The sequence below is a fragment of the Pristis pectinata genome, chromosome 4 (genome assembly GCF_009764475.1).
Source record: "Pristis pectinata isolate sPriPec2 chromosome 4, sPriPec2.1.pri, whole genome shotgun sequence".
In the NCBI taxonomy this organism is placed as follows: Eukaryota; Metazoa; Chordata; class Chondrichthyes; order Rhinopristiformes; family Pristidae; genus Pristis; species Pristis pectinata.
Genome location: NC_067408.1, coordinates 83,989,563 through 84,004,227, shown reverse-complemented (window position 1 = coordinate 84,004,227; position 14,665 = coordinate 83,989,563). Strand labels below are relative to the sequence as shown.

Here is a 14,665-nt window from a genome sequence, read left to right as displayed (position 1 = left end):
AAACTATGCCCCCTCATATTAACCATTTTCGCCCTGGGAAAAAGCCTCTGACTGTCCACTCAATCTATGCCTCTTATCATCTTGTAGACCTCTATCAAGTCAACTCTCATCCTCCTTCGCTCCAAAGAGAAAAACCCTAGCTCACTCAGCCTATCCTCATAAGACATGCTCTCCAATCCAGGCAGCATCCTGGTAAATCTCCTCTGCACCCTCTCTTAAGCTTCCGCATCCTTCCTATAATGAGGCGGCCAAAACTGAACACAATATGGTTGGCACCATATGCCCAGGTCCTGAACTTTAGCCACAAGAGTTCCAACTTACTGAGATTCCACAGACTTGGCTCAGGAATTGCAAACCTATTAATTTTGATGGCAGAGTAGAAAAGCAGGTCTTTTTTTAAAAAAAAGATGTGTTTTTATTCACACCTTATTTTAGAGTATGTGTGTTTTGTCTTAAATTCTTCTCACAACTTTAATTATTTACTTTGATCAATTTCTAGAAAAAAATTAAACTATGTCAGGGACATTCAGAAATCTTTAAAGGGCTTGACAACATTGACATGTGGCAAGGCCTCGGTAGCTGTTAAGGATTTCAGGGGAATTTCAGGGGTGGAGTTTCCCCTGTGCATCATTTGAGAGCCTGCTATTGCTCAGTCCTCTCCGCCAGAATCCAGGACACTTCAGGCAAGCAAAATCAGCTTTCTACACCTGGATTAGGCAAATTCAACCACCAGGAGCTTGCAGCCAGTGGGTCCACAGCAGGAAGATCTAATCCAATATTTCAAATCAATGACCCTTTCTTCTATTCAAATGTCATTGGCCTGAAATATTAAATTTGCGTCTACCACCATAAATACTGCATGACCTCCTGAGCATTTCCAGCATTTTACACTTCTATTTCAGAATTCCAGCGTCCAGAGTATTTTGCTTTTGTTGTGCTGAGTATTATTGCTTCATTCTCAGATATTGGATACCTCGAGGAGCGAAATGAAAAAGTTTGTATGAATCAGATCTCAGCGCCCCAGCTAATCAATTCCTATTTGAATGAGCAAAGAGCTATTAATTTGGTTTTGGGTGCTGAATGAAAATATGTGATGTTAAGGCTTAGCATTACACTACTTCTCGTAACTCTCACTGTCTGTTTGTCCAGTTACTGCTCTGCTCCCTCTTTTCTGATTATTGTTAAAAGGGAAAATGGAGAAAAGATGTTGAGGCAGGAAATTAACAACCAACACTTAGTTGCAGAAAAATTTGGTCCATCTGATCTATAGAACCATTGTTAACTATAAATGAGAACTGTGTAATCAACAACAAGCAGCTATAGAGTTCAGCAGGCCCAAATTTAAATTTCTGCTTAAGGTTACTCCTCCCATATATCTTGACAGCTTTGCTGTTCTTTACCTCCTCTGTATCTAAGTGTCTCACCTTTGGTACTCTTCAGATGTACTCCTTGCAGGATTAGATAATATTGGGGAGGATGAGAGAGCAGAGATCGCAAACTGAGGCAGTTTTATTATGCTTCACTTCACGGTGCAGTATGCAGGTTTCACCAGCCATCAGACAAGAGATTTGGATAATTGTCTGCATCATTTTGCTCAACTGTGCTACAATTCTACATCTGTTGTGTCATCCATTGGCCCTTGCCAACTGCATCCTTGAAGGTGTTCCAGATTTGGTGAGTTGTCAGCACAATGCCATCCACTCCCACCCTCTCCCCAATGCTCCTCTTGAATAATGCATAACCACAATTCATGCTAAGATTCCTTTTTCCATTGAGAGCAAGTACAAAAGCATGCAGTATATCAGCCCTGCAGCCTCTGTGAGCTAAAAACACCCGTACATTGCATTTAAGAAAATAATATTTTTTATTGTTAATAAAACCCTCACAGATGGAAAAAATATTTCTTTCTAAGAAGAAAGGCAAGAATCGTTGCTTTAGTTTCTCACCCATCCAAAAACTTTTAAAGTCTTTAAATTAAAGTTGCAACTGTTTCCTTTTTTTAGGGAATATGTGTTGAAAGCAAACTGAGTAAATTGTAGTAACACTTGTTTTATACTGATCAATAGCTTCTTGACTTCTGTGAAATTTGGTTGAGAGTCATGTTACACACCCGAAAGATGAAATAAATCAGTATTTTACCACATGGAAACCTATTAGATTGGCAGATATGCAGAACATCCAATAACTCACAATATAAATAAAACACATTCCATCTAACTCTTATTCAAGTATCGATATTAATCATTAATTCTATATTAAGTATCAAGCTTCTGATAAAATGGATTTGACTATTGCTCAAAGTATTATATGATTGTCAGATTCCACACTCCTATATATCCTTTACTGTAAAATATCCCACTGGTGAACTACTTACAAATATTATTCATAATATTTAGCAATAAATGCTATATTGAAGTATAAACATGTATTGAAGTATGAAACACAAACTATAATAGTGCTGCAGTTAAGGATCTGATATGTATCCCAATTATTTTTCTTCTGCTCCTGGATTTGATGGCGTTTAGTTGTAAATATTTTTCTCAAACACTTCAGTTGTGATTGGTTGCCAAGAGTTGCTATTCCTGTGAAAAACCACTTATCTAAACTAGTTCTTATGCTGAAGTTTGCTAAAAAAAAATTGAACCCCATGTTCCTTTGCAGCTGAACAAATTCTTCCTCAATTAAATTTTAGACAGAATATATATGCGGCCTAATTTCAGTCATCTGTTCTTGAAACATTGGCAAACAGGGAGTGGGGAGTAAATACACAGCTGTACATCATTTTACTTGAATCACTTAAATTTCTAAAGAAATTTTTTTGAAGATGAAAAGAGGCTATAGGTGCTGGAATCTGGAACCAAAAACAGAATGCTGGAAGAACTCAGTGGGTCAAGCAGAATCTGTGAAGGCAAAAAGTGTCTGTCAATGTTTTGGGATCCTGCAACAGGACTGAGGGGAAAGAGGAAAGATTGCCAGTATCTGGCAGTATGCTGGAGGGGTGGGACAGAAACTGGGAGGTGGTAGGTGGAACCAGATGGGAAGAGGCATGATGGGCAGATAGAACCAGGCGGGGGAGAGGATGAGAAAGGTGAAGAAAGGGAGAAGAAAACCAGGTGGTGATCAGGTGAGTATGTATAGGAAAAGAACATTGGGGGCATGTGTTACCTGAAATTGGAAAATTTACTGTTCCTACCATTGGTTTGTCAGCTACCCGAGCAGAATATGAGGCATTGTTCTTCCAATTTGCATTTGGCCTCTCTGCAGCAATGGAGAAGACTGAGGACAAACAAGACGATGTTGGAGCAGGCAGGAGAGTTAAAATGACATGGAACCAGAAGCTTAAGATGGCTCACTTTAGGGCCAAACTAAATGGTTCTACTTGAACAGACCTTGCTGTGATTGATCATTTGCACACTGATCCATTACATCTTTCACTTTACTCTCAACTATTCATGTGTGGGTATTGACATTGACCATGCACAGAATGTTTAAGTCTGGAGAGTAGAGAGTCCAGAAAACGATCAGGAGTGTGAATGCTGATTAAGGGACTTGACTGCAAATGGTAAAACCTCAGTCAATCTCATGTGAGTCTTGCCTAGAACTTACATGATCAATATGGCTCTGTTATTTGGAGTATTGGCAGTAGTTTTATTCCCCATATCCGAAGGAGGGCACGCTGTCCTCATGTATCAGTTGAAACAGAGATAACATTATTGATTTCTGAGATGAGCATATGGTCTAACAAAAAGTAATGACAGAAGGTTACCCTTTAATCACCAAAGATAAGAAGGGTGAGAAATGATCTTATTGAGACTTGCAAGATCCTGGAAGGAACTGACAGAGTAGATGCCAAAAGGATCACTTTCCTTCACGGTGAATTCAGAACAAGATTCTGCAAGGGAATTGTTGTCAAGTCAAGTTGAGTTTATCGTCATATGCAGAAGCATGGGGAGGTACAGCTACACAGAAAAACTTGCTTGCAGCAGTATCACAGGCACATTGTTGTTCATTGAGGTATGAGACAAAAAGTGCCTTTATGTTCTTTACATTGAGGGTGGTAAATCTTTAGAATTCACTACCTCAGAAGGCTCTGAATGTTTACTGGAGTTTATTCAATCTTGAATTGAAAGATTTTTATATACTAAAGAATATGAGGAAATCACGAAGGAAGGTGGACGAGGCACAGGATGGATAATGATCTTAGTGAGTGGCAGAGCAGGCTTAAAATGTTATCTGATCTACCCTTGCTTTTATCCTGTACAGTCTCATGAATTGGATAAAGAACCGAGTTCTCAAAGTTCGCTTTTGACATGTTGGATATATGCTGAGGACCTCTTCAATTTTACAAAAGTGAATGCAGATAATGGAATGAAAGTATTGCCTTTAAAAAAGATATGGACTGGGAAGGTTCATGTCATATTGAGCTAAATTGTGCTGGCTATTATCAATTTATCCATTCCTATGCATGGTGTCCATATATTGCTGTTTAGTCAAGAAAATGAACTAGATGGAACTTCCAACTAGACAGCCTTTATTAATAAACAAAGAACAGCAGTGGCTGATGTAATAATGCCTCAAACTTTATCCTACATGTACAAATAGTTCTTAAATGATACATACACAATCAATACATACTATACCATGTGAGCAAGTCCTGGACTTGCGTAGACCTCCTGTAAGTCTGGGGTATGCTGGGTAACAGGTGCTGACACATCTGTCGCCTTGGTATGTCACAGGACTTCATGCGAGTCCAATCATGATGAAATTTCCCAGCATTACGTTGAAAAATTCACCTTTGCTATCCTTTGTCAATCATACCTGGTTTAGGGTCTGAGACCCCACTCAATAGAATAGAAATTCCCTGCCTAAGATTAGAAGGAAAAATGCAAGTTGATTATTTTTAACTTTAACAACCAATGATTTATCTGTGTTTAAATGTACTTTTAATTAAATTTGTTTTCATTTTTAGAAAAGCTTTTTAAATTATTTCCAACATTTTGGTAAGCTAAATGATTCTGAATATCAAGATATTTAACTAAAAATCTTCCAAATGACAGGAGACAAGGCCCTAACCTCAGCCTTGCCTCCTATCATTGATGATGAAGGTGCTTCTGGGGTAGGGCAGTAGCAACAGATCGCCTGAGGTCCACTCACCACTGAAGCAGCACCAGACTCATTGTCCAGCTCCTGGTTGGAGAATCTCTGTTCAATTGACCCTCCACATCCAGACCAAGTACTGCTCACAGATTACTGGTGACAAGTCCAGGTCCAATGCATTGAGCACATTCAGGCAGAGCTTGTTCCAGCTTTCCTCAACCAATCCCCTCCATCTGTGACCTCTAACTAAACCTCAAATTGAAATGAAATTTTTTCGTGTATTAATAGAATTGAGGAGCATTTTAATACAATGCTTTTATAAATTCTGTTTAGACTCATGAGGCCCAACGTGAATTTCTGATAAAAATTAGCAGTTACTCCATTACCTTTTTCTTTATTTAAATTAAGCCAATTCCTTAGCTTAATTTAAGAAAATAACGTAGAATATGCTTAGTTTTGTGAATGCCTCCAAAAGATGCAGTTTCTGTGGTTTCCCCAGATGAGCAGAAATCGGGGCAAATAATTTACCATGTGGCATGACCAGTTCTCTGGGTGGGGCCTGCTTTTAATGCAGTGTTTTTAAAACCAGTGGAAAACCAGCTGCACTTAATCTGCACTCAAAATTATGTTATTTTTTGTGCAGATAACAGCAGAATTTCACAAACATAAACTCATATTATCCAATATTTCAAGTTAACTCAAAGCACAGGAGGTGATTTTTTTTTTACACAATTTCAATTTAAATGAAATTGCTTTGAAATAATCTGTTATCAGAAAACAGATGCAATTTAGAAATGTTATGTTTTACTGTAGGGGAAAATGGAATTGTAGTTCACAAGTCCATAAGCTTTGGTCTAAACATCAGAAATGTTGGAAATGCTCAGCAGATATTTCCTGCATTTTCCCATATACTAAGTATTTCCAGCATTTCCTGTTTTTATTCCAGATTTCCCCATCTGTGTTTTTATTTTGCTTTTAGTCTAAAAAAATGTTCGATTTTGATTCTTAATTCAATATTTGTCAATTAAGTGAATTGTTAAAACTTACTGTGGTCTCATCCAGTATTTAATCTAAGATCACAAGCAAAGGAAGATCATGCTTTATTTCATGCAATTTCAAAATGATCATTAGGAGGAAAATTGGTTCATATACCAGAATCGATGGGCCGATACATGAATTGGTTTGTGGGCATTTTGTTTGTGTGTACTCTATATACAATCAACATTTCAATAGATATTCTAGACTCAAATAACACATAACTAGAAGAGGTAAATATGGAAATACTCAAATGAAACCAAAAGCTTTATTAAATAGGTTTGGTTTAAATGAGTATCTTAAAGGAGAATAGAGGAGGTTGGTTCAAGGACAGAATTCTCAAGTTCAGGCCCCAGGTTGAAGGTCCAGCAGCAAACTGAGTGATGAAGGAGATGAGGGGTACAAAGAAGCCGAAGTGCTCAGCTGTTTTAGGGCTTCAATGCTTAGTGGAAAAAGGGATTTGCATGGGTGAAAATTTAAGTTGAGACTTTCTGGGATGGGATGTTATTTTGGGTGATGGGTGAGCAGGATTGAGTGTAATTTAAACTACAGTTGGCATTGTGCTAGATGAGCGGAAGTTTTTAAAGAGTGGGAGGTCAGACCCTTCAGGACACCATTGAAGAATTTGGATCTGGTGTGAACAAAGGCACAGTAGCAGATGACCTGAAGTAAACTGCATGTTTGCAAGATTATGGAGGTGGAATGTAAAAGATCATAATGATAGAAAGGAAAAGATTGGAATCTTTGGGTCAAATACATTATGGAAACAGCAGCAGAGCCTAAGACAATAGTTTTGACCTTCCTAATGATAAAATGGAGGAAGTTTTTGAACTTCCTATGCTGGACATCAGGCAAGCACTATTTCCACAGCATCGAAAGAGTTGCTGGTTAGATGAATTAGGATACCACTAGATTTTAAGTGGAGTGTTGCATTTTGTTTTTGAATGAAATGTCTGGGTGAAAAACGTACCACTGAAGAATTGGAGGGAGCTAAGCGTAATCTTTTTGGGTACTTCAAAAGCAGTGGCATAGGAGCAAGAGGAAATCATGGATGGAGCTTAGAGTCTGGTGGTGACAAAGGATGAGGATTTCAGTGGCAGATCAACAGACTTACCAGGGCAAGGAGGCTGAGAAATGGTACACAGAAGACAAGATGGTGGTATTGTGATGGAGAGGTCTTTGGAATCGGAAACGCAATTCAGAATTGAACAATACTCAAACAATCTGAGATGGTTAATGGCAAGGGAATCAAGGTATTGAAAAGGCAATTGTAATGTGAACAGTAAGTTATTGCTTTATTTTTCCAAAAGTTTAACTGTGAAAAGATTTGCAGCCTGAAGTTAAGATATTGCATAACTCTCTTTTGTCTTCCAATATATTGAGGTTGTTGATCTGTTTATTGCAAGCATTCTGTTAATTTAAAATATAGTGAAAAGCAGACAGATCAGACTGATGAATACCAATTAATATTTATGAAATGTAGAATTTATTAATATTTTTGACATTCATGAAAATAAACCAAAAAAGTTTCCAATTATGAATAATGTTACTAATAACTTTTAAAGAGTATCATTCTATCAAAATAAATCTATCCCTTTTCAGATTCTGCAGATGAAAGTAAACCCTCTGAAAGTGCCCAAAACGAAGAAATTAAAGGAGACGAAAAGAAGGCCACCGAGGAAAATGCCTGAAGGTGCAAGGTCCCCAGCCCCAACTACTCTCTCCCCTTTGATGTGTGGACCATTCCCCGTATGGCTAAAGGCGGGAAAGTTTTCCAGTCAAACAGTGTGGCTTAATTTAAATGTTCTTGGTGTTGTTCTGGCAGTTTGATGACCATCATTTGGAATTTTTGCACTGTACAAAATTTCTCTGGCTCTCTGTTTCACTGTATGCAATGTTATTTTAAGAAGTAAAAATGTAAGTGAAAATGGTATCCTTTTAAATGTGATTGGAATGAATATCCATTTGTTTTAAGAATAAAGCAAAGTGCCAATTATTGGTGGGTAAGGCCTCATTTTGATCCTAACTTTGAGGTTGTTATTTATCTTAAACAATCTCCATTTAATTGATTAAAAATATTTTATTGCAATCTAAATAATTAAACCTGGTTTTAGTTTACCCAACAATTCATGAATATTTGATGATTATGTCACTGCCTCATAACTTATACACAAATGTCCTGTTGACATATGTTTGTTGCATGATCTTTGGCAGAATTACATTACGCAATAGGGAGAGAAATGCATTGATTATTTAATTGCTATTCAACAGTAGCCTGCAGATATAAAATGTTGTGACCAGCTGACTTCTATATTCCTCTTTCTTTGGTGTTTTCTGCTCTGCCCTGCAATTTGCTGCAATACAGTTATCAGTTCATCAGAACATCTTGATTGCTGCCCTATGCTATTAAGCTGTAATCTGGAAAAAAATATTATTAACAACATCTGCTATTTTGCCTATTCATGTTAGATACGAGAAAAAAAATCAGAGAATTTAATAAGGACCTCATTAGATTTTATGAAAGCAGCTAAAATAGGGAAAAGTAAGAGCTAACAGGACAGGACAGAATTCAAAGGCATTGGATTATATGATTATTGCATATCATTGGAATTAACAAATTTGGGGATTTTTGCATGGATTGTAGCTCATTTTACAAAAATTTACTGCCTCTGTGCATCAAACACCACAGTCAAATGGCACATAACTCCAGAGAAAGGAGGGAAACATTTAAAAAGTACCGAAACCCATTGTGTAATACTCAAATTTAAATGTGTGAAAGTGCTATCCTTTGCCCTTAGATCTTCCACGGTTCCTGGCTAGGTTTCCAACTCCAGCTCTTCAATTCACTACACATTCGAGAAAATGTTAATTTCTTTCACAACAGGGCTCGCTAGCACAGAAACTGTCTCCAGTAATATATTGTGGGGAAATTGATTCACATTGCTGCCTTAACTACAGGTCCTCGCACCATTCCAAAGACACATCGATCATGCCATGCAGCATGTATGAAAGAATTAGCATGAGCATTAACCTGGGGTGGGGGAAGCAAGGGAGCGAGATTAAGTTTGTTCATCTACTGGAATCTGTCAGAAGTCAATGCAAGACCTAAAAGCACATCAGTGCCCAAGAGAAAGCAAGTCACAAGCTCACTTTGTTTGACCCATGACAGACCAGCATCCCTCCAAGTCACCAATCATTCCCACTTACAAACATTTAGAAATCTACCTTCAAATGTCTAGAGGGCTGTTACTAACTAGCACGTAAGCCTCTGGCATTTCTACCACCAGTCTATTATAATACTTTTAGTAATATTTATTAAATTATAGTCATTGGTAGAACATCCCTTCACTAGAATTTCTGCAGCATTTCTTCAATTCTCGACTACGTTATTGTCTGCCCTAAATTTTTTCCAGCAACAGAGAATTGTGGGCAATTTGAATTTTTTTTTGCTTACATTTGTTGGAATGCCTCAGTTGTTATTATTTTGAAGAGATTCCATAAGTGTTGAGTTAGCATTAGTAACACATTTTGAGAATGTAACTAAACAGTGATGCATGTCACATGATAAAATACCATCGTTTATACATATGTATTATATTCTCCCTACTTACTAAACAATACCTTTGAATGATTTCTTTCATCACAGTACTTTTAAGACAATAACTTGGCATTGAAAAGTAAACCAGCACTGGAGGAACACAAGATCTGTACTGAATAATTAAGCAAAACAAAATTCTCAAATTTAAAAACTGAAGAATCCAAACTTCTTTAGGATTTCATTTGTTGCATCACTTGACAAGCATATTCAATTAATACACATTGATTAGATTCAAAAATAGAATGTTTTCCCAGTTTTAAGTTAATAAAAAATCAACTTACTAAATGTTATAATTTAACTGTGATACCTTCATGTGCAAATGTAATATTCATTTGACTGGTTTCATTTTAAAAATGTAGAATAGATTTTTTAAGATTGCAGTATGGTGATGCTGTTCAGTGAGGAGTATCTAAGAAAACAGATATTTTTGGCTCGGACTTGCATGCAGAATTTAAGATTCTAAAATTCACTCAGATAATCGTTTTAATTTAAAACCAACATCTTTATATTTGTGCCTCTCCACTTCACTGAAGTAAGCCCAATCTCTTCTGTACAATGATTTGTCAACTGCCTTCACTGAAACCTCAAACTGTGGAAAAGACCAACATTGGAAGATATCAGGTCACCTTTATAACATACTTCTAAAATTACCTCTGCAGAAATGATGAAAATTAAAGTCTTTCTTACATACATTTCCAAATACTTAAATGTTCCTTGCTGAATAACAATTATTACTCAATGGGCAATACCTTCAATGCGCAAATCTAGATTTTGTTAGTCTTAAAATGCAAATTGTATGCAACTCAATGGATTCATTGTACATTAGTTTGAAATGATATTGAGAAAAATTGTTCTTAATATATTAAATAGAAATGAGCAGTCCAATTAAACTTCAAGCTTTTTTACCTCTATTTAACCAAAGCCAACCGTCACTCAGTTCAATTAAAACACATAGCCAAACATGTGAATCTTACTTTGATAAATATTGCTTACATTTTTCTTGTGTGATTTTAATTGTAATGAATTTAAAAGGCAAGATAAAGCACCTTATTTAAAGACACAAGGAATAAAATGATTTTCTTTATTAATGGGAAACCTCAAGTCAGAAAAATACATCCTCTAAAACTTATTCCCATTCTTATTCTACTGATATTTTGTTTTGCTCACCAATAATATCCACTTAATTTGACAATATATAAACTGAAACATTCACTCATTTGTATGGTATATAGCTTCAAAACATTTTTTAAAAATAGTTAGATTCTTTAATATAAATGTTCTTTCATTAGCGATCACCGCTAAGGATGATGATGCAATTCATAGAAAGCTAGGTCACCTACCTTTTCACCAAGATTTTCAACTAGTTAAGTGGCTTCTATAAAATTTGTTTAGTTCAATACAAACTAAGTGGAAAAGAAACCTCACTCCACAGGATGAACACAGCAAGGGGCAGGTGCAAAACTCATTTATCGAGCACAACAAAATTTCAATATATTTTTAATTTTGTAAACCATGCAAGAGAAAAGAAAATATCTGCAGAGGGCTTCACAAAATAATTGAGAGTAAAGAATTTTTTTTCATATCAGAGCCAATTATACAAACGTGTGCAACTCATGGCAATCTTAACTGAAGCATCATTGACTTGAATTTCTTACCAGGTTTCACAGAAATTATTTAAATGTTCTCACTTGAGCTTTGTACTCTGATCTTCCACCTCTATTGGTGCAGCAAGACAATATGACATTTTTTGTAAAATACCCAAAAGCTAAGCTTTTAACCCAATCAATCATAATCGATTGAAACCTCAGTGCCAATAAAAGTCTTCATCCAGTTTCCTCCTTAGATAAAAGATTTGTCATAAAATTATGAGACAGAAAGAGAATGTTTTAATACTTTTAGCATTAGACTCTGGAATCACATTATCTATGATGCACTTTGGCAACTAATAGCTACTATCTGATATTATTGTTGATTTTCTAGTGAGTTTCCCTTTTTACATGTTGACATCATACAAGTGTATAATTCATATTTGTTATAGTTCTATTTTTTAAAAATAGAACGTTGATAATTCCTGGATCCAAATATTTGTTGTCCTCTACGTCATCTATGATGGTGTGCCATGAATACAACCAAAGTTATTGATATTTAACCCAAGTGCATAATTAGTATACTTCTCTGGTGTCACTAGTCTGTCACTTTGAATGCCCAACCTCTCAGAAACAGTTCCACTTTTCGATAATTGGTCATTGTGCTTACAATTAAACATGGCAATTGGTTCATGCCATATTTGTCACTGCTATTTTGAAAATTCATTAAAGTTCTTTGAAAACTATGGGAGAAAAAAAATGGTTAGCGAAGCCAGCAAGGGAATACTAACTATCTAGGCTTCTATAGGAAATGCAGAAGGAAGCATAAAAGGGCTTGGAGACAAATCAGTCTACTTTTCTTGGCTTGGTTACCTAAGTATATTGTGAAAACTTTGTGAATCTCAGCACAAAAAGATTTTTTAATATATTGGCAAGCTTACTATACCTCTGCATGTAGGTAGACAACACCAAATCAGCATATCTGGCTAGTACATACATACCACAAAATGCTTTTGCTATAGGTAGTTACTTGTACTTTCACACATGTTACACCTCTAGTACGGTGGCATTGTTCTGTTGTCCTTGGGCTAAATAATGTCATCTACTTACTGTTATTCAGCCTTGTAGCTGCCTCAGAGAAAATGGTTGCAACATCAGAAATTAACAGGCTTTTGCTCAGTTATTCTGCAAGGTCACTGGCTGAAGTCTATTGTTCACAAATTAATAGGGGAATGAATGAACCAGAATTTCTGCCAATTTTAATAATGATTTTTGCCCAAAAGTAAACATAAGGAATGCATACTGGTATAGTGTGATTTCATAGGTCACACCAAACAATAACTTGGTTGTTTAAAAAGATGTTTTTAACCTACTGTTTTTAAGACGAACACAAAAAAATCATAGGAAACATTTAATATCGTTCTTGAAGTGACTTTTTATAATGCTGTATCAATAATAATCCAATTTATTAATGTGAGCATGTAATGCCTTGCCATTTGAATAGACTGCAAGCTTTTTGCCATACCAGAAACTACTGCATTTAATATCTTCTTAGAATGACAGTTACAGAGATAGCAAGAACTAAATACAGAAAGAAACCCGTAACTAGAGGTCACCTTCCAATTTTAACCAGGCAGTCTCTTAAACGTCACCAAGATTGAATCATGGTTAGGTGACTAGAAGTGGGTGTACTTTGTAGCACATATAATTCAAATAGCCTAGGTAGCAATTTGCAGATTTACTCACCAAAACAAAGGGGACCACTATAGCTACTATAGTATGCAGCCATTAACCATTTTAGTAATTGATCGCTTATATATAAAGGCTTCACACGCATCTGGATATGTTGCAGAAGTAGTGGGATTGGTGAAACAGGCCACTGAATGCAGGCAACCGTTTAACAAATATAATTGCTTGGTGGGGGAGATAGGTTTTAAAATGGGGTCACAATTCAACTCTGTTTGAAGGGAGCTTAGAACTCTTGGTCTCCTTTTTTATAAAGAAAAAAAAGAAAACAAAAGTAAGTTAAAGAAGAGTTCAGATTCTGTATGCATGCTGGTCATAGGTTTCAAATTGTACCAATGTTGTATTTGCTGGAGCTGTACTTTTGACTTGGACCTAATTGATGCTTAGGCTAAAAAGTTTTTAAAAAGGCTGCGTGTATATTTCCAACTGCATTGCCACAAAATGAAACTCCAGCAGACAATAAGTCTGTTGGTAGTGCAATTGTTATGGACAATTTCTCAATATGTTGCCTACTCATACATAAAATAGGTCAAATGTAACTAAGTGACAGGAGAAAGCCGTCATTAGCCACCTTTTATGTCATGTAGTCCATTTTACCATTGTCTCAGTGATAATCGTGTAATTTAGAGTGTGATTATATTGTATGGGCACCCTTCCCCTTATAAGTTGGTATGTTGAATCCACTGCAGTATAGTGCCAATTAGGCTTTAAGGACATGCACAAAGTACAGAGCATATAATATAAGACGATAATAAAATGAGGCCCCAGGTGTCCTATTGGTATATCCAATTTGCACACCAGTGTTATCATGCTTAAGTCTCAGACAATGTACAACTGTGTTTTATGAATTAACCATCCTCGGAGCACAGAGTTTGTAGTTGGAAGCATACATTTCTTTCAGCCTTAGTGAATTTTTTGATTGCCTTCCTGCCTACTTGATTGGCCACTGCCTTACGCAATCCTGATCTACTTGCTTGGTGCTGTTGAGTCCTTGTGATGTTCTGTAGTGCTTGATTGCTGGTATTTTTGTACTGGTAAATTATTTTTACTCAGCAGTAATGATATTCTGAATTTGTGAGTGTGTGTAATCGGTGTGGCATCTAAGATGGCTGATGCAGAATGTGGCCTGCCTTTTTTTCACAAAACGTTAGAGAGACAGTGGGGAGAATGAAAAATAAAAGTCACCAGTCTTCACAATATTCACGTCTTTTGTGCTTCCTTTTTAAATGTGACTTTCTTTCTATGTTATGATGAATACAAAAGCATCGGACAGAAGTGTTTGATATTTATTAGTAAAACATTCTTCTGTACAGTTAATTAATCCTACTCCAATATTTGTCTTTTTTCCTGTTGTATGATAAACAGCAAAGAAAAAATGGAGTTTTATGCTAATATTAGTTGTGCATAACAGAAAGTATTTATAAAACTATCAGACTTGATCACTATATAAATCATGAAGATTTTGGCCTTGCATTTACTGTAACTCAATACATGCCAGTTAACGGGCTTCCCACCAGCTTTGCAACCAATGTAGGTTAATTAGTATTCCAAAACAAAAATCAGAAGCTTCCAAAACAAAATTAAATTTGTTGCAGCACAGAAC

General features: G+C 36.2%; 1 protein-coding gene across 1 annotated transcript in view; it reads left to right on the top strand.

The window, feature by feature from the left end:
- The window catches only part of gap43 (growth associated protein 43), a 181,372-nt gene extending 167,111 nt beyond the window's left edge, over positions 1 to 14,261 (top strand). Inside the window, exon 3 of the mRNA XM_052014847.1 lies at positions 7,735 to 14,261. Coding sequence (XP_051870807.1) covers positions 7,735 to 7,823 — 89 coding nt within the window. The 3' untranslated portion in view covers positions 7,824 to 14,261. The remainder of the gene's footprint in view (positions 1 to 7,734) is intronic.
- Positions 14,262 to 14,665: the final 404 nt, after the last annotated feature.